This window comes from Coccinella septempunctata, chromosome 1 (assembly GCF_907165205.1).
Source record: "Coccinella septempunctata chromosome 1, icCocSept1.1, whole genome shotgun sequence".
Classification (NCBI taxonomy): Eukaryota; Metazoa; Arthropoda; class Insecta; order Coleoptera; family Coccinellidae; genus Coccinella; species Coccinella septempunctata.
The window spans coordinates 38302510-38321290 of NC_058189.1; the positions used below are offsets into that span (position 1 = coordinate 38302510).

The 18781-nt window shown below is 37.3% G+C and overlaps 1 protein-coding gene across 1 annotated transcript in view; it reads right to left on the minus strand.

Annotated features, from left to right (window-relative positions):
* Positions 1 to 421: 421 nt before the first annotated feature.
* LOC123314533 (ras-related GTP-binding protein C) overlaps positions 422 to 18781 on the minus strand; it is a 34601-nt gene continuing 16241 nt past the window's right edge. Inside the window, exons 4-8 of the mRNA XM_044899874.1 lie at positions 9019 to 9196; positions 8827 to 8963; positions 8630 to 8772; positions 3950 to 4101; positions 422 to 698 (exon numbers count right to left, since the gene is read on the minus strand). Coding sequence (XP_044755809.1) covers positions 532 to 698; positions 3950 to 4101; positions 8630 to 8772; positions 8827 to 8963; positions 9019 to 9196 — 777 coding nt within the window. The 3' untranslated portion in view covers positions 422 to 531. The remainder of the gene's footprint in view (positions 699 to 3949; positions 4102 to 8629; positions 8773 to 8826; positions 8964 to 9018; positions 9197 to 18781) is intronic.

Sequence of the window (18781 nt, forward strand, 5' to 3'; positions counted from 1 at the left end):
GAGCGAGGTCGCAAGTACAATTTGAAAAAATATAAAAAGGTTTTTATTGAGTTTGTGATGTAGGTAAAAACCCAAGTTTTATATAAACAAGTTGGTTAGCACTATGCGCTTATGCTCTAAATCTGTGTCGCAGCGAACGTATAATGAAAGGGTCATCGTTTTGGAAATATTTTAGAAATACTAGCTATAATCGATTATGGACAATAATCAAATTTCAAAATTGACTTTCTGATGAGCCTTCTAATTGAATCTCTAGGTGTAGGATGCTTTCTTCCTGATGATTACTAAAGAAAGCTCAAAGTTTGAACACATAATTAGTAGCTTGCCAAAAATACCCTTGGTCTCATGTATTATGGGAAGGAATTTCACAGTTTATAATCAAAAGTTAGTTACCGCCAAATAATGATCAAAACACCCAATGTTAAACGATACAGACTATATTTATACATATATACAAAACATCATCTCCAGTATCAGAACTTCGACAATCTCGCAGTAAGTAATTTTTTATTAATTAATTTGATAATTTCTCTAAGATGTTCGAGGACCTTGCGGGGACTCTGGTGAAACTGCATCACCTCCATTTGTTATAACAGGACTGTCTGGTGATGTGAATAGAGAGGATTGTGTCTTGCTCCTAAGTTCAAAAACTTGTTGGATAGCTTCTCGTAGGCTTAGGAAGTTTGAGTCAATTATTCCTAGACGGGAAAAAAAAAGGTGTGAATGGGTGCAAAAAATAATGGTTTACCATAAATGATGATTTGCTATCAAATGAATATATGGACAATAGAGATCTAATGATATTCCCTATCAATACAGGGTGAGCCTTTGATCCGTACAAATATCTCAACAGTAGATTCTTGAGGTCAAAAGAAACACTTTTTTCCTACACCATATTTTCCGATTCGGCCCTGATAAACAGATATAGCCATTTTAAATTTTCATACTGAGCTGTGCGACTCATGGAAATACAAAATTACCTTCAGAATAACTAGCTCAATTATGCGAGAGAATATGGAGAATACCTTTATTTCACAAACGTTCAAATATTCATTAGATAGTGTTCAATTTAGTTTCAAGAGTTGGATTCTTTGAATTTTTGGTATTTTTATGGCACGTTATGGTCATAATGAGAAAAATGGTCATATGTTCGAAAAAGATTAATCAATAAATGAAAAACTATATTCCGAAATTTATTTCATTTGACAAAACCGTTCCAGTATATTAAGAAAATTTTTATAAAATGAATGTTTGGATGCAAGTATCTTATTTATGTTCCTAGATGAAACTTGGATTTACCAAAAGGGTATCACGTTATGTCACATTATGGAGCAAAAATAAATATACTTAAACACTGACATCTTGTACTTTCCATGCGAATAACTTGATGAGGAAACCCTTCAATCAGTTCAAACAAAGTGTTCCATTAGTAAATGTAACGTTAACAAGAGGTAAAGCTCTCCTTGACGAGTCCAGAAAACCTATATATGGTAGTCCTAATCAACACCAAAGCCGAGATACAGGGTGTCATGAACTCGCCAATTCATTGCTGATAATTTTCGAACCACTCAGTACAATCAATCGATAATTTGAACGTGAAATACACTTCCATTGGTCAATCGATACATCTTCGAACCGATCAAAAAATCCAGGTGCCTATTAAGGTGCATTTATACCAAACGAGCATTTCAAAACGTTTTGGAACGTTCGAAAACTCAGAATGGGAGGTGACAGCCCGCGCCTGTCCGAACGAGCCTATGTTCTTGTTAATTCAACGAGGTCTCTCTAAAGTGCACCGATATGACGCCCTTATTATCTAAAATTGCAATTTCTACTGAATCTATAGTAATCAGAGTCTCTGATAGTAATACTCTCTCAAATAAAAGAACTACGCAAAGGAGGAGACGAACATTAAGAAATTATACCCAGCTGCTAGATGACTTGAGAGCAGACGAAACTGAACTTTTTAATTTCTGCCGCATGTCATTATCGGATTACTCGCCAAAATTGAGGAAAAAGTGTCAAGAAAGACACCAATTATCGAGAGAGCATTCCAGCGTCGGTTAGACTGGCACTAACACTTCGATTTTTGGAGACAGGAGATGGAAGTGTCATCATGTAGGAACCTTTACCGAATTTCAAAACCATCAATATCGAAAATTATTACCGTCTGTCTGTGAAGCCATCGTAAATGGACTCCATTTCAAATGGATTGATTAATTATGAAATCACGATTCAAGAGATCTCACCAAAATTCAAAATAAATTAAATACCAAGACCCAATAACCTATCACGGTCCATTTCGATGATATGACGCCAGATGTGCAAGGAAATCCGAATCCCTTTGATGATTCGTCGGTTTACCGACATGAGACGGAACGGGATCGAGCTTTTTAAAACGTTTTGAAACAGGCTTCATAAACTTTATTCGGCGTCGATAAGTGTCTACACCGCCTGTGCATATTGCGTGCATTGTTCGCAAACAGTGCCTTATAATGAAACGTTACTTTACCGGCATGTGGCGAAATGAGCTCGAACTCTCTGAAACGTTCGAAAACAAGGCTTGCGAACTCTGTTCGGCGCCGATGACTGTTTACACCGCCCGTACTACTGATTGCAAACAGTGTTCGCGAATAATGCTCGTTTGGTATAAATGCGCCTTTACAAAAATACAGGACTTTTCGCAAGCTGTGATTCAACAGCCGTGCGAAAAGCGCGGAGATTTAACGAATTCGAATCGAATTAAAAATGATTTAGTCATTTTATTAATCATCAACCATTGTTGAATTTGAGATCAACCGAATAAAATTATAACTTTCGTCTATTTAAATACCCAATTGTTAGCTTTTTCAATACATGCATATTCATGAGAGTTCGTTCTGGAAATCGAATATCTGAAGAACCATAGAATATAAAATACTAAAAGTGAAGAACCGTGGGTAACGTCAATCGAAGTTCTGTGAAACACCTTCTCTGGTCAATGTTTGCCGATCGATATTTATGAAGTGCCACATCTTCAAATTACGAAACCAACGACACCAATTTCACTATTGTCATATTTAACTGAAGAGGTTGATGATATTGAATTGGCTATGAAAAACCAACTTCAAGGGTAAAAAAAGGATACTTATAACAATTACCATCCAGATTCTGTATTGGAAAATGATCATCTCAAACTCTACTGGTTTCGCACGATTCTCACAGACCGGAAAATTACACACAATATACCTAACCTCATAGTACTGAATAGAGATGAGAATAGAGCACTATTCATCGACGTAGCGATTCTAAATAACAATAACCTACTAGATAGGCAGGAAGGATTTCGAAATACAGAAATCTGGAAAAACAAACCAGGGCACAATGGAAGTTAAAAGATATCAAGACCATCCCTATTGTCATTTCATCAACCGAAGAAACTATTACAGTATTTGATGAAACTTGAATTGCGACGAAATTATCTATAGCCATGCAGAGTTCGGTACTGCTAGGACGGCAGTAAGCAAGTTCATGGGAAATGCAGAAGAACGTGTATGAGAGCAGCATCCAATTCGACAAAAAGTGCGGGGAGATCAAGAATTGAACGTACTCTGGGGACAACAGGAGGAAACAGGACATCAGGAAGCCGAGGAGCAGCCCGGACCCGACCGCCACCATGAGCCCGAAAACCTGGAAAGGGCTCCAACAGAGCTTAATCCTTTTGATATCTGGAATAAGTACATGCTTCTCTGGAGAGGAGTGTGAAAACCACAAGCTATCTGATACGCGCGTTTGCATGCATGACAGCTGCATTTGACCTCTTGTTATTCAAAACGCGCGTTATCAAAGCCCCTAGCTTCTACGTATACCAGGCGCGAATAGTACTGGTAGGTTCGGAGCACGTTCCAGTCTAAAATATCATCAATAGTGATAAAAAGCAAAACATAATTTGAAAAAGTTGTTGACTTACCTTTATGATCAAAATTATCCTCCCTCAAGATACATACAAGTGCCAGGAATTTATTCACTTCTCTTAAATATAGAACTGTTCCATTGTTTAATTTTATAAGACTAGAGCTCTGTTCATCAAATGCGTTCGCATCTGGTTGATCCTCCTTTATTCTGAATAAATTTAATTTGTTAAAAAAGATTATTAGAAAATTAGTGGACAATAAAAATGAAATTGGGATGAATAATGGGGTATTTTCCTAAATTTCAAAATATATGTCATTAAAATCCTTATACTCAAATATATGGAAATATATTTTTTCGAATTTTAACATATTGCATTTTGTCTGTTTACACTTACGAAAATTCTGATTTCAGTGCTCTCTTATGAACATTCTACGTCATTTTCACAATCCGGCAACGCCCATCGAGTCAATAATGGTCATGAAAGTTTTCTGATCAACATAGACGTAATAAATATCAAGTTTTGTGATCACATTTGACAAGAAAAACGAACAATGACACAAAATGTCATCGCCTGATTACAGAAACAATTTTATGTAATCTGTGGATATCTTCTTGATCGGTTCCACTCATAGACATATAGACATGGACTGTGCCTTCCCTTTCTATCTATGCATGAAATACGGTCAAAAAAAGTGACAGAGAGAAACGCACGTCGGGAATGCAGTTGTCTCTTTCTAGAATTTTGATTGGTCTACACTCACCTCTATGTGAACAAAAAAGAGACAGGTAAATTCCCGACGATCATTTCTCTCTTTCTATAAAAAAGCCAATTTTATGCTGACATTGCTCAGTCTAAGATGTCTAAAAACATGGTGTATGCACTGATTAGATTTTGTTTTTCCCGCTTCGAAAATAAGAGATAAGTTTCGTTTTTCCCACTATAGGTAGCGCCGTTTAGGAATTGACAGTTGTCAAATGATATTTGAAAATAATTTGAATGCATTCCTACGACTTGCGAATGTGCTGTATTCATAAGCGATTATTGGTGTGTGAAAATGTATTAATTTCGAGAAAGGTTGTACAACATTCATTTATTGAACTGTATGGACAATCAAGAACTACAGCTAAGAATTCGGTGTTGTTGGACTATCACCCTTTGTTGTTGGAAATTGAGGCAGAGCCAAATCAGATGAACATTCGGGACGGATAGAGCAAACAGTTTTATGGAAACTTCAGCAATATTTAAGCAAAAAAGGAACTGTATTGAAAATACCTGATGTGAATTGTGAGCATGTATTAAGAAACAGAAATACGTTAATCTGTTCGAGTCTGTTCTTCAAATATTCTTCACAAGTATAGTGAAAATTGCGTTTCAGTCATCTGAATATATTGAATATCAATCAACTGTGTTTTATTGTAATCATATTGAATTGCCTTCCTCACGAATACAATTATCTGGAAGAAAAATAGAAGTACTCCTTCGAATCCTTCGATAGTGTTGAATTATCTGCAGATTCGTTTTTACAACGAAAATTCAAGTGTAAATCACAAAGATTCGTTAACAGCTGAGAAAATAGTCCGGTTCATTCTTTTTTGGATTCTTTGATGAATCAGGAACACAGAGATCACTGTAATCTGTGATCGACATAAACGCAGAACAAAATAAAGCGAGAGAGTATCATTAGATTTTCTTTCATAGAACAAGGATAGAACATGGTGGCGCCGCCACGAAACGAATCTCTTATTTTCGATTTAGTCTAATGTCATTCCATTCAAAAAGTGACGAGTGCATACACCATGTTTTTAGACATCTTAGCTCAGTCCATGTCTCTATGTCTATGGTTCCACTATTGTCGAATTAACGAAAATTACTAGACTTTAGTAAAGGCATTCTACGTCACAAGCTTTCACATATTCGAATGTTTACTAAGTTTCGAAGGGTGTATTCCTGAAATTTCTTAATTTTGAAGCGAATCTTTCACGTGTTGCATCACTAGTGAAAAGGGTTTCTATAAATAATCTTATGTTAGAATTCATTGTTCCACATATTTTCATCATTTTTGTAAATACCCTATAAAAATCCTATAATGAATTTTTCCCTCGACCTCTTAATAATAGCACTGTTTAACGTACCCGAAATTAGCTGTTAATGAATCCTTTTATTAGTTAATTTTCTATTAATGCATTATTGTCATGGGTAGTCGAACATAGAAGTATTCAGCAGCTTCCCAAATAATTATTTTATTTGTATGTCGCATTGATTTTTGTTAGTACTATGGAGAGTAGAGAGAAGGAGAACGATCGCTGCTTTGAGACCACTAAAATATGTACCAATAGGGTAGTTCATGCTTTTGCCAACAGGCGCGCTGGCCATCACGAGAGTGCGAAATTTTGATTTAAACAAATTGTAGTTGGCTGAGTGAACTGTTTCCCTAGTGACAGATGATAGGAATATTATTATTTTGGATTTTTGTTAAGAGGACAACATATGACCATGGTGAAATGTTGAAGCGTGCGCTAGTGTAAGAGTGTTTTGGCATCGGAAAGAAAAGGAGAAGAGATAAAATTTCCGAGACCATTTTTGAGAGAAAATTGGAAAAATACCTTTTCTCAAGAATCGACTCCGAATCAATTTGTGTGTCAAGAGCACTTTTGCGAAGAAGATATCAAAAAGATGATGGATTCATTATAGACGAAATCGAAATTGTCATCCCTCGTGAGAAGTTGACTCTTCTGAATAAGAATATCTAACCAATAAAACTACATTGTTCAGAAGTAAATATTCTTGAAGAATTTTGTTGGCATAACATAATATATGGTTTATATCGGTTCTCAGATGAGTATTTGAAATCTACTCTAATACCTAAGTGATAAATTTGAGATTGCTACCTTTTGTTGTCTTGATGTGTACTACTCCTCACTACGGATTTATATATTTTTGAAGATTACGGCAAACCAACTAACATAGCTGCTTTCAATAAACAATGATAAAAGTAGGTACAATTTTTTTGAGCAGTGATTTCTTTTGAATTTCATTGATTTCGACTTGTATTTTATTGCATATAATTCAGAGGACTCATATTTAATATAGTAATATAGATTTGAAGAAAGGTATTTGAAAAATCATCAGAAAAACAACGATGACACATAACCTAAAATAAAATGAAGGCTGTTCATTTCAAATTGACACTTGAATCCCCATCCCTTATCGATACACGCTGCGATCGCAGCGACACCTATCCTACGTTTCCCGTTTTCGGGGACACATTTTTAGTACGTCGATCGTTCTCCTTCTCTCTACTCTCCATAGTTAGTACCTAGCGGATAAATGGACGAGTTCAGGAACGTTTGCCTACCTTGTAAATAATAGAAAAATCTCTCTCAATGGAATCGTACTTTTTTTTTTAAATATATTTGTGCCTTTCGGTTGCTTTCATCATTTTACAATCCTTGGAATGTGCCCGGCTCTCAGATCCAGGTGATATAAAATAAAATTTATATTGAATTTTCAAGGTGAGTTTTGACAATATTAAGGCATTTTTTCGTGTTTCGTGCATTATATTTATGGTTTCATCCGTAGACTAATAATTTATTTATTATTAGACTATGGTTTCATCACAGAACGCCTCAACTATTAATGTGTTCTGTGATTAAACCATAGTTTAATAATAAATAAATTATTGGTCTATGGATGAAACCATAAATATAATACACGAAACACGAAAAAAACCTAAATAGCCTAAATAATGTCAAAACTAACCCTGAAAATTCAATATGAACTTTATTTTATATCACTTGGATTTGAGAGCCGGGGACATTCCAAGGATTGTAAAATGATGAAAGCAACCGAAAGGCACAAATATAATTGAAAAAAAATACGTTTCCATTGAGAGAGTTTTTTCTATTATTTACAAGGTTGGCAAACGTTCCTGAACTCGTCCATTGAGAATATATGAATTGTGGAGGTTGCAGAAAAATTATGATGGTTAGAGAGTAATCAATATATCTATGTACTACAACTCCAGCCTCCACCAGCTCCACACATTCTTTAACAGATATTATAGGGAACGATATCAATGTGATTTACTCAAAATGTCACATCTCGAATATGCCCTCTATGAACTTGTTCGATCGGCCGCATAAATACCAATATTCCGACATGAACATAGAAAATTTATAAGGTGTCAAATTTGACTAGGTATCGATAGAAAATTCTTGCAATCAAGAATTCACATTCAATTCTAAATGTGTTCGACGGAAAAATCTTGTAATCAACTCGTTTATTAATTGAGCGATTAATGATCTCAATCATCAATCGCTTTCATTAATAACCTAGTTGATTAACTAACTATTCCATAACAATTTTTTTTGCGCTTGAATCAAATTTCCAGTATTGCTGTACGTTTTCATACTACTTATACGCACCTTGTCCCTATAATAGCGGCCATTGTTAACGTCTGGAAGAGAAGATCGATTTAAGACGGACCACCGTAAAAGAAGACAACTGACAACCTCGCGAAATTCAAAGAGCACAATAGGAAGATATCGACTTAAAAGTAATCCTGAATTGGAAGAAGAGCGGTAGACTGAGCCAGAATATAAAGTCGTATTGGGCACAATTGCAAACGTTGAAGATTGATGGAGGTCTTTCAAATTGTTGGGAAAATGAAGATGAATCTGAGCAGCAAAATTCTACATTCTACACATCTTCAATTTGAATGAAATGAATACTCACCCATATATCCAAGAAACATCAATAACTACATCGATCATATCACAGCATAATTCGTAACTTTGCATATCAACGGGAGTTGAATCAGTCGCTATATATATTTTTGAAACTACATCGAACAAAAACGATTTCTCTATAGCAGAATTCTGAAAATGGATTTTTTAAAGCATATTCATCCTCAATAGATAAGATGCACATACCGTATTCAATATATTCAGTAGATTCTCTAAAATTGGCAACTGCGGAATTAATTTTTGTACTACTTTAGAGAACGCCTCGAATATTGAGTGATCATAAATGGACGTGAGATGAAAACTTAGATGAATATGATCCAGCCCTAAAAATAAGTAGTAAAATAATCTCGGAAATAAATGAACACAAAAAAAACATACCTGCGTCAGTCAAATCATCAGTGGCCCTCTGATGAATATCCCTTTGAGATTCCATTTTGAAATCATCTCCTAGGCCATCAACTTTATGGATAAAAACTTCAAATTTGATGTTGGGGTTTACTTTATATGCTTTTGTAACGGTTACATTCAGTTTATTTAGTGCTTCTCCATAATCGTCCTTGAAATAATTTCATATCTTGAATATGGTGAATAAAACAACTCGTTCATTACGTGAGGAAAACGTTACAATGCCAAAAAACTACTTTACGCTATCGATGAGTTGAATCGGTACTACTCATCCATGTATGTGATCGGTGCTAAGCTAACCTTACTTTTGTCAAACTGACGACTGACGTAGATCTGCTTACATTTGCGTATGGTAAACGTCAAAAATTAGGAATTTCTAAAGCATTTTTTTAAATCTTAATTCTTGAAGGCGTAGACTCACTTGTATTTATGGAATGCGATATATTCTAGATCTTTCAAGTTTTCCCTTCCCCTTATTACCAACTAAATAATTTGTGTAGCAATCGCAAGACCGTTTTTTGATTCCAGCAGCAGTAGGTTTTTTTTAAATTTATGCAGGGTGTGGATAAATAGTAGCGAAAATATTTGAAGAGTGACCCCCTGTCAAAAAATGATTTAGCTCTTTGATATAAATTTTTTTTTGAGCAGAAATTCCTAAAAATGGCATCTGAAGAGTGCTTTTACTTGGAAATCAGAAAACCTACAGAGATTAAATTGAGCAGGCATTCTATGGAAACGAGAAGGCAATCGAAAAAACTTTTGGGGTTTTGGGCTATAATTGCAAGAGGTAGAAAAAACCAACCATAACATTCGTTTTGGACAAATAAGGCCCCTTGTAATTTCTTAGAGAAAGTAACGATTTTTAAGGAACAAAATAGTTTATTAACATGAAGTGTGAATAGTAAAGGCTGGAATTATTTTTGAATTTGAATTTACCTAGTAGGTCATCATTATAGACCACAGAATTTTTCTTATTTCCCTTTAGCTCCCATAGAATATCTGCTCAGTTCTGCCAGTTTTCTGGTTTAAAAATTGTTTAACAGTTGCCATCTTCAAATGAAATATTATTTTGAATTAAATTTACGATGATGAAACTGGTTTTTGTGAATTATCCTTGAGAGTTGTATGGACTTTTTCATAAAAATTTTCGAGCTTTGCAAAATTGCAGTTGATGTTGATAATTTTTTTCTATCCCTCATTGTTTACTCAGCGTCAGCCATGAAAGCATGAAAGGAACAAGTTCATTCACTACCCCCATTAAGCTAGCAGAACCACTTTCGAATTTTTTTTTTGCGGCCATAATTTTAGGCAAATTTGAAAAAAAAAATTCTCCCCAATTTTTTGATAAAATGGGGGTTCTTCTAGCTTAACGTTGAGCTAGCAGATCCCAGCTAATAGAAAATTTAGCAGAAATTTGACAATATCATAATTTAAGGCTCTCATTTGAACCTACTATTTCCATGAATGTTTTGAAAAAAAAAAGTTCTGCTGGCTGCTGGCATCAAAAAACCCCGAGCAACGGTTTTTTTTTCACACATTTTACCGTATCAAGTTACAGTGGATAGTGGAACTTCCATAACTCGAATCTCCAAGGGCCACTACTTTGACTTCCAGTTATGGAAAATTCGAATTACGGAAAAATGCACTGAATTGGGGGTTTTTGAATTAAACATAATCTGTACGTATATATAAATGTATATGTACTTATGCATTGAAGATGCATTACAATTTCAATTTTAAACACTAAAGAGACTTTCAGTCATTAGCTGGGGCGCCCCGAGAACGTACCGCTCCGAATTTTGACCGTTCCAGTACGCGGGGCGTGGTTAATTTGACAGTTAATATTAGGAGTTCCTGTCAAAGCAAGAGCGTGAAGCTCTAGTGCGTCAAGCCCCGGGGTTTCGCGCACCTGACTCGAAAGCAGCCTAAGTTTCGCTTCGATGCAATTTTTCTTCACTACTGATATCACCCAACACAAAGCCTTTCTCAAATTTCAAAACCTTGGCTAATTAGAAATGATAATATTCTATAGAGCGCGTGCGCGATGCGACGTATGTAAAGAAACTAAGAAAAACATAAAAACAAGTTTGGATCTGTTTATGGCTTTCCGCTCGGTAATTCCCAGGAGTTGCAGTGTGTGTTGCTCCAAAAAATTCGAGTTATGCTTGGTTGCCGCCTCGTTTACTGCCGAATTTCAGTTCGAGTTTTAGAAATATTCGAGTTATGGAAATTCGACTTAGGCCGGTACCTTCACGTGCGAAAAACTAAATTTATTCGATAGATAAGTCTTATTCTTAGGATAAATAAAAATGCAGTCTTTTCACTTTCAGATAGTGTTATTCATCGAATAAATCTGACATTGAAACTCTTTGATTGAAACTCGTTAATAAGATTTTATTTGTCATAGATCGAATGTCGGTACGTCATTATTGGTTGAATTCTTCAGATTCTGGATTTATGGTTATTTATTCTTTGTGTGATTTTCACGAAAAATTTGCTTTCTAGTTCGAATTTTGACAATTTCTACAATGCGGTGTCTTATTTTACATTAATCAGTGAAAAGTAGTATACCGTGTTTTCATATAATTGTTATTGGTCAAATAATTTCATCTGAAAGCACCGAAATAAGGTATCCTTCAGATAGGAAATTATTTGACAGATACTTATTGACATTGAATGAAATTTATTCGAAGGTGAAAGTACCGGGCCTTATAGAGAAAAAAATACGTGGTGATGTTGCAAAAACGTCTTTGTTTCTGTAGAAAATTCGACTTGTAGAATTCTTCGAGATAGGGTAGTTCGAGTTAGGGGAGTTCCACTGTAGTTCAACTTCAGTGTTCAGTATGTTGGTAACAACCCATTTCCATGGAAAAACTCCGTTTCACAGTGTATCAAGATAGTTCAATTTCGGGGGGTTGGTGGAGGTAGTTTTCGATGCACAAATTATTTCACCCTATAGACTGTGTTTATAATTTTCGGTTCGGAATAACCCATTTGTATCAAAAACCCCGAACAACGGGTATTTTTACATTCTGGATAGTAAAAGCGAAAATGAAAAAACCGTTGCTGCCTTCAGACCCGTCTTCTCAGAATAGTGAAAAACCGATTGTACAGAGTGGGCAAATTTCAATGTTTTAGCACAACAGCTTTTAAACCAGAGAAGATAGACAAAATCTGATACCCCATTCTCGTTCTTTTTTTCTGAAAAACTTACAAGAGTAGTAGTCATTTTTGGCCACTTTCTTTTGTTTTCGAGTTATAAGCGAAAATTGGACAAATGGCGATATCGAAATAAATTTATATCTCCGTTAATACTGAAGATAGAGCTCTGAAATTAAAACATTATACAAGCACTTTTTTACGTAGAATCCAGTGGCGTGCTCGCCCTTTTAGCAGGATTTTCAATTACGAAGCTATGACCCAAAGTTATGTTTTTTTAAATGGGAACACTAGATTTCTGTGCAATTTTTTTAAAGCTTAATTTTTACTGATTTCAAAAATATATAACATCATATGGTTTGTATCAATATTAATAATAGGAAATGGTCAAAAACCTTTTTTCTCAATATTTCTATTGTTTCAACTTTTGACGAGCACAGAAAAATAGAGCTTCCTATAACAAGAGCCGTTTCCTTCCGGCAATGTCATTCTTTCTATGCTTTCCACCAATTTTCACAAGATTTGAATCTTGGAGAAATTGAGTAAGAAGCATAGAAATGAAAGGACTACTAAAAGGAAACTGTGGTAATCATACGATGCTACATTTTTCTATGCTTATCAAAAGTTGAAACCATAGAAATATTGGGCAAAAAGGTTTTTGACCATTTTCTATTATATATATTGATGCAAACCATATGATGTTATATATTTTTGAAATCAGTAAAAATTGAGCTTTCAAAAAACTGCATAGAAATCTAGTGTTCCCATTCAAAAAACATGACTTTTGGTCATAGTAATTGAAAATCCTGCTAAAAAGGCAAGCACGCCACTGGATTCTACTTAAAAAAGTGCCTGTATAATGTTTTAATTTCAGAGCTCTATCATCAATATTAGCGGAGATATAAATTTATTTCGAAATCGCCATTTTTCCAATTTTCGCTTATAACTCTAAAACAAAAGAATCAAAAATGACTACTACTCTTGTTAGTTTTTCAGAAAAAGAGAACAAGAATGGTGTATCAGATTTTGTCTATCTCCTCTGGTTCAAAAAGCTGTAGTAATAATAATAATAATAATAATAATAATAATACATTTATTCTCAACAGGTTACACCCAATAACAGAGAAAAATGATCAAACAAACAAATGCGATTGAAAAACTTAATCCAGACCACATATGTGATCCTTACAATAGCATATAAAAATATATCCAATGGTGCCTTAAAATTACTACATGAAATCTTACAAAAAAAAAAAAAATATATGTTATTCCCCCAATACTCGAAAAAAAATAATTCAACAGCATACCAATCACATCCTTATCCCAAGCGTACAAAATAAACCGAAAAGGGTCACGAACCCCCACCACGACTCTCCAAATGGCACATCAAAATTACTGATAGTTCATCGTAGTAGATATCACATCGGCCACAACAACTGTCATATAAGTTACACATGAAGTTGATAGGAGACCGTGACATAACATTTGTCCTACCAAAATCAACATAGAAGGTGTTATATTGCCTCAGACCAGGTCTAGGTACATGAATGTTAACCTTACTCAAGAGAAATGAACAATCAATCTCACCACGCAGAATCCCGTAGAGGAACTTCAGTGCGCTACGCTCACGTCTTAACTTCAATACCTCAACTCCAAGGCTCCCGGTGAGGACCGAGTGGTCAAATCCTCTCGAAGGGTACTGTCCGAAACATTTAAAATAAATATATTTCAAACACCTCCTCTGGACGGCCTCCAGGATGACGACAGCATTATTATATAATGGACACCAGACTATAGAGGCATATTCTAATCTACTACGAATGAAAGAATAGTACAGTATTTTCATAGTATAGGGGTTTACAAAATTGTTCCAATTTCTAATAAAATAACCAAGCGTCTTAGAGGCAGAAGAGGTTATCTGACTTATGTGCCCGGAAAAGGACAATTTACCATCAAAAACAACACCCAAATCCCTATACTCATCACATCTCTCCAGAATCTGATCACCCACAGCATAGTCATAGTGAACTGGGGTTAATTTACGAGTGAATGATATAACTCGACACTTATTGATGTTCAGGCTCAAACCGTTCCTGAAACACCAAAGACTGATCATATCCAAAGCAGCCTGCAACCTCACGCAGTCATCAAGATCCCCAATAGCAGCAAATATTTTCAGATCATCAGCAAAGAGGAGATGGAGACACTGAAGAAGCAGAGACAGGTCATTAATATATAATAAAAACAGCAATGGGCCCAAATTGGAGCCTTGTGGCACTCCAGATGTGGCGAGATAGGGTAAGGACTCACAACCCCCATACTGAACATATTGATAACGATCGGAAAAGTAAGATCTAAGCAACAGTAAAAACTCTGATGAGAATCCAATGTATGCAAGCTTTGAGATCAATATCTGGTGATCAATCTGGTCGAAGGCCTTCTGAATATCTGTGTATATAACATCCATCTGACCACGATCATCCAGTGACTCCGACAGACACTGAGTAATGCTTGCCAAATTGGTCACCGCTGAACGATTCTTCATAAAACCATGCTGATGTGGTGAAATTAGTGCACGAACTGAGGGATAAATTGAGTCATATAAAATTACCTCGAAGATTTTAGCGAAGTTACATAAGATTGCTATAGGCCTATAGTTAGTTATAAGGGACGGATCTCCGGACTTTAACACAGGACAAATTTTTGTCATCTTCCATACTTTTGGAATATGCATTCTCCTCAAAATTATATTGAAAATTACGGATAAAGGTTCAGCTAGAGAACAAATGCAGTCCTTAACCAGAAAACTAGGTACATTGTCGACACCAGATGTTAACTTGGTCTTAAGCTTCCTCGAAGCCTTAATTATGTCATCCTCAGTGATAGTCGGAAGCGATATTGAGCTATCATTGGAATACAGTCTATCACAATGCTCAGGAAAGAAACCAATGTCTGAGGTAGTAAAGACACTGGAGAAAAAAGTGGAAAACCCATCAACAATCTTCTGAGATTCCTTGAGCTCAACACCTAGATATGACATAACTCCGGGAATACGTGATCTAGACTTTTTTGTCTGCACAAAAGCCCAAAAGCTATTTGGGTCCTCTCGAACTCTAGTCTCAACGCACTGAATATATTGCGAATAAGAACTAGCGATATCTCTTTTAATTCTACCACGTAGTATTTTGAGTTGATGAAAATCTGAGTCACGTTGATACCTCCTATATAGTCTACGATGACGATCCTTCAGTCGTATATTGGAAATGATATCATGTGTGAACCACGGTGGATAACGGCGACCCCCGGTTTTATAAACTGGCACACAAATATCAAAGATACTATCGAGCTTAGCATACATCACCTCACATGCCAAATCAGAATCATCCATTTGGTGAATTACAGACCAATCAACAGAATCAATTAAATGATACAAAAGGGGAAAATTTGCCCTTCTAAAATTATAAGTTTTTTTCTCATGTTCACAAATGAAATTTGGACCAGAATTCGCAGTAATCAACTGGAATGAGCAAGCCAGAGCAGGATGATGAGCATCCTCTTTTACTAGAGGATGTGAATCGTGAGCAACATCACACGAAAAATTTGCGAATATCAAATCCAAAAATCTATTGTTCGCATTAGGTATACTATTACGCTGCTGAATCCCCAATAAACTACTCATATTTCCTAAAACTCCACACTTTCCATCACCCCTACCTGAACCATAGGCTGGTACGTTGAAGTCTCCGCACATTAATATACTATACTGCGAGAACGAACTCGCGAAAGCCTCAACAGCGTCAATAAAACCTTCGAATGCCTCCAAGCTGGTGGCAGGGGGTACATAAATACTAAATACTAATAACTTAAGTCTAAAATTACTAATTTTACATACAACAATATCCATTGTTGGAAATAAATCACATATGAAATTGACGTCAACACGTGAAGCCTCTAAGCCACCCTTAATAGCAACAAGTGCACCTCCACCTACAGATAAGCCAGAACGAGCACGATCACGATCACGTCTAAACACTAGATAGTCACTAGGGAATAGCTCCGAACTGCATACGTTATCAGAAAGCCAAGTTTCAGTTAAACATATGATGTGTTAAGTCGTGAAAGAAGAATGTTGTGTTGCCTAGGTGGTCTGCTTCGGGGGTTTTTTCGACCCGAGAACTAGCGCCATACGGCTTTCGGCGAAAGCATACATCGCGACTTGCGTACGACATATAAGTCAATGTCGTCAGTTTGTTTACCACGAGAACGTGCTTCTAATAAATTCAGAAAAGTTATTAAAATTCATTGCTATTCTATCATCTAAAGTTGAGGAAGATTTGTTTCGCAAACTTCTCGTCACCATACGATTATTCATCTGTTTTCTTCGGTGAAGAAATATTCATCTGCTTTCTTCGGTCATCTGTTTGGACGGAAAATTTGAGGTTGAGCAACCAAAACCAAAGGTGAAGTGCCCTTGGAGCCTTGTGCAACCGGTGGAGTGATCGCCACGAAGCAAGTGCAGAGGAGGTTATCCCCTTTTTCCCTCCTGGAGCCAATTCTGCTACTGAGTTGAGTGGAGGATCACAGGACTTCATACGTCAACGTCGACTTCTGGGTGAGTGCCTTCATCTGATCGGTTGCTCAATTTTCGTAATTATTTTCATCTGAAATTGATCGTTGCAGTTGCCGATCATTTATTGGTGCCGAAGAAACCAGGGAATCTTTAGATATTCAGTCTAATTTCATTCATCTGATTGCTTTCATTTCATATTTCATTGTCGTTATTTCATTCGGAGAAATTAACAGTGCAATTCTTTATTTGTTTTTTTTTGTTATCGCTCATCATCTGTTTGTTATCTTCGCATCGTCTGTTCATTTCAGCGAAGTTTTCGGAATTCATTTAGCTACCGGGGTTGTTCAAGAAGTAAAATGCCGTCGATGGATAAATTGAAGGCTTTGATCAACGAATCCATCGTCAAGCGAGAAAATGCTTTCGCCGCGGCCTCTACTTTATTTAAATTAATTAAAGGGTTGACTAATGAGGCAGATGTGGCCAATATGTGTTTATCTGAGCTCTTTAAGATAGAGAAGGCCTTCAAAGAGGCTGATGAGTTGATTGTTAAACTCAACTCTCAGTTGGAGGAGCCAGAACGGGACGGATCGCCATCGAAATTCGCGGCATTTTTTGAGATTTGCCTGCAGATCCGCGCTGCCCACAGTCAGCTGACTGCGTCTACGTCGGTCGCAAAGACGGGTTCATCCTCCTCTGTTGACCTTCCGATTCCTCGGGTCGAGTTGCCATGTTTTCATGGTAAAATCGAAGAATGGCCCGGCTTCATCGCACTATTCGACGCTCTTGTGCATCAAAGCAACTCCCTGGCGCCTGTTCAAAAATTTCACCTGCTAACGTCTGCTCTCTCAGGTGAAGCGGCTTCTGTCATCTCCGGCTTTGAGCTAAATTCAGTCAATTATCCTCTGGCTTATCAGGCCCTTTACGCTCGGTACCAAAATCCCCGTCGGCTGGCTGACTTGTATGTGAACCAGATACTGGATTCGCGGCCGGCGTCTGTTTCTTCTTTATCCCAGTTGAAACAATTCGCCACCACGCATCAAAATGCCATCAACGCCCTCAAGGCATTGCCCATTCCAGATTTGGCTGATTATCTTCTGTTTTCTCTTGCCTTGCGCAACTTAGACGTACCATCTCGCCAGCTGTTCGAGGGGCAATTATCCTCTGATGACTTTCCTAACCTCACCCAATTGCTCGAATTCACCAATCGACAATTACGAGTGTTGGAAAGCACTTCCATCACTTCGTCCCGTGCGTCTGCGCCAAAGAGGCCGCCTAGACCTCAATCACCAGCGGGGTCAGCGTCCGCTCCTTCATCGTCTGGGCCCTCCTCTGCTGGTCCGTCCTCCCGTCGTCCTGCCTATGCAGGTGTGCGTCCTCCTACATCTTCTGGTTCGTCGTCAGTGTGTGTGTTCTGCTCGGCGAATCACTCAATTCGCCAGTGTCGTGAGTTCAAAGCCATGACCATCCATCAGCGAAGAGCTTTCGTGACTGAGAGGCGATTATGTAGAAATTGCATGTCATCGTTCCACGCCACTGCTGATTGTGGTTCGGATCAGTGCTGTCACACGTGCGGGGGGCGTCACCATACGATTCTTCATCTGGCACCTGTTGGCCCTACGCCCTCTCTTGGTACCCAAACGGAGGAGAAACCAACGAATCAGACTCCCTCTCAACCTTCTGGTTCGTCGGAGCCGCCAGCCCGTGCCTCCACCTCTCGAGGTAGTTCAGTGAGAGGCCGAAGGACTGGCCTGGGGGGGTCTCGCACGCCTCCTAAGGGGTCAAGTTCAGCATCTTCTGGAAGCGGTTCCGAATGACTGCGAATGCGGTCAGCTTGTGGTAACCACTTGTTCCCGTCTTCTCGTCTGTTCTCTTCTTGTCATCTGTTTTCCTCTGTACGGTCTGCCTTGCGTAAGAGTAATAGTCCTGACCACCTTATGCCTACCGCTTGGATCCGCTTAGATAACCAGCGGAATGTTGTATTCGGCCGAGCTCTTCTCGATTCCGGCT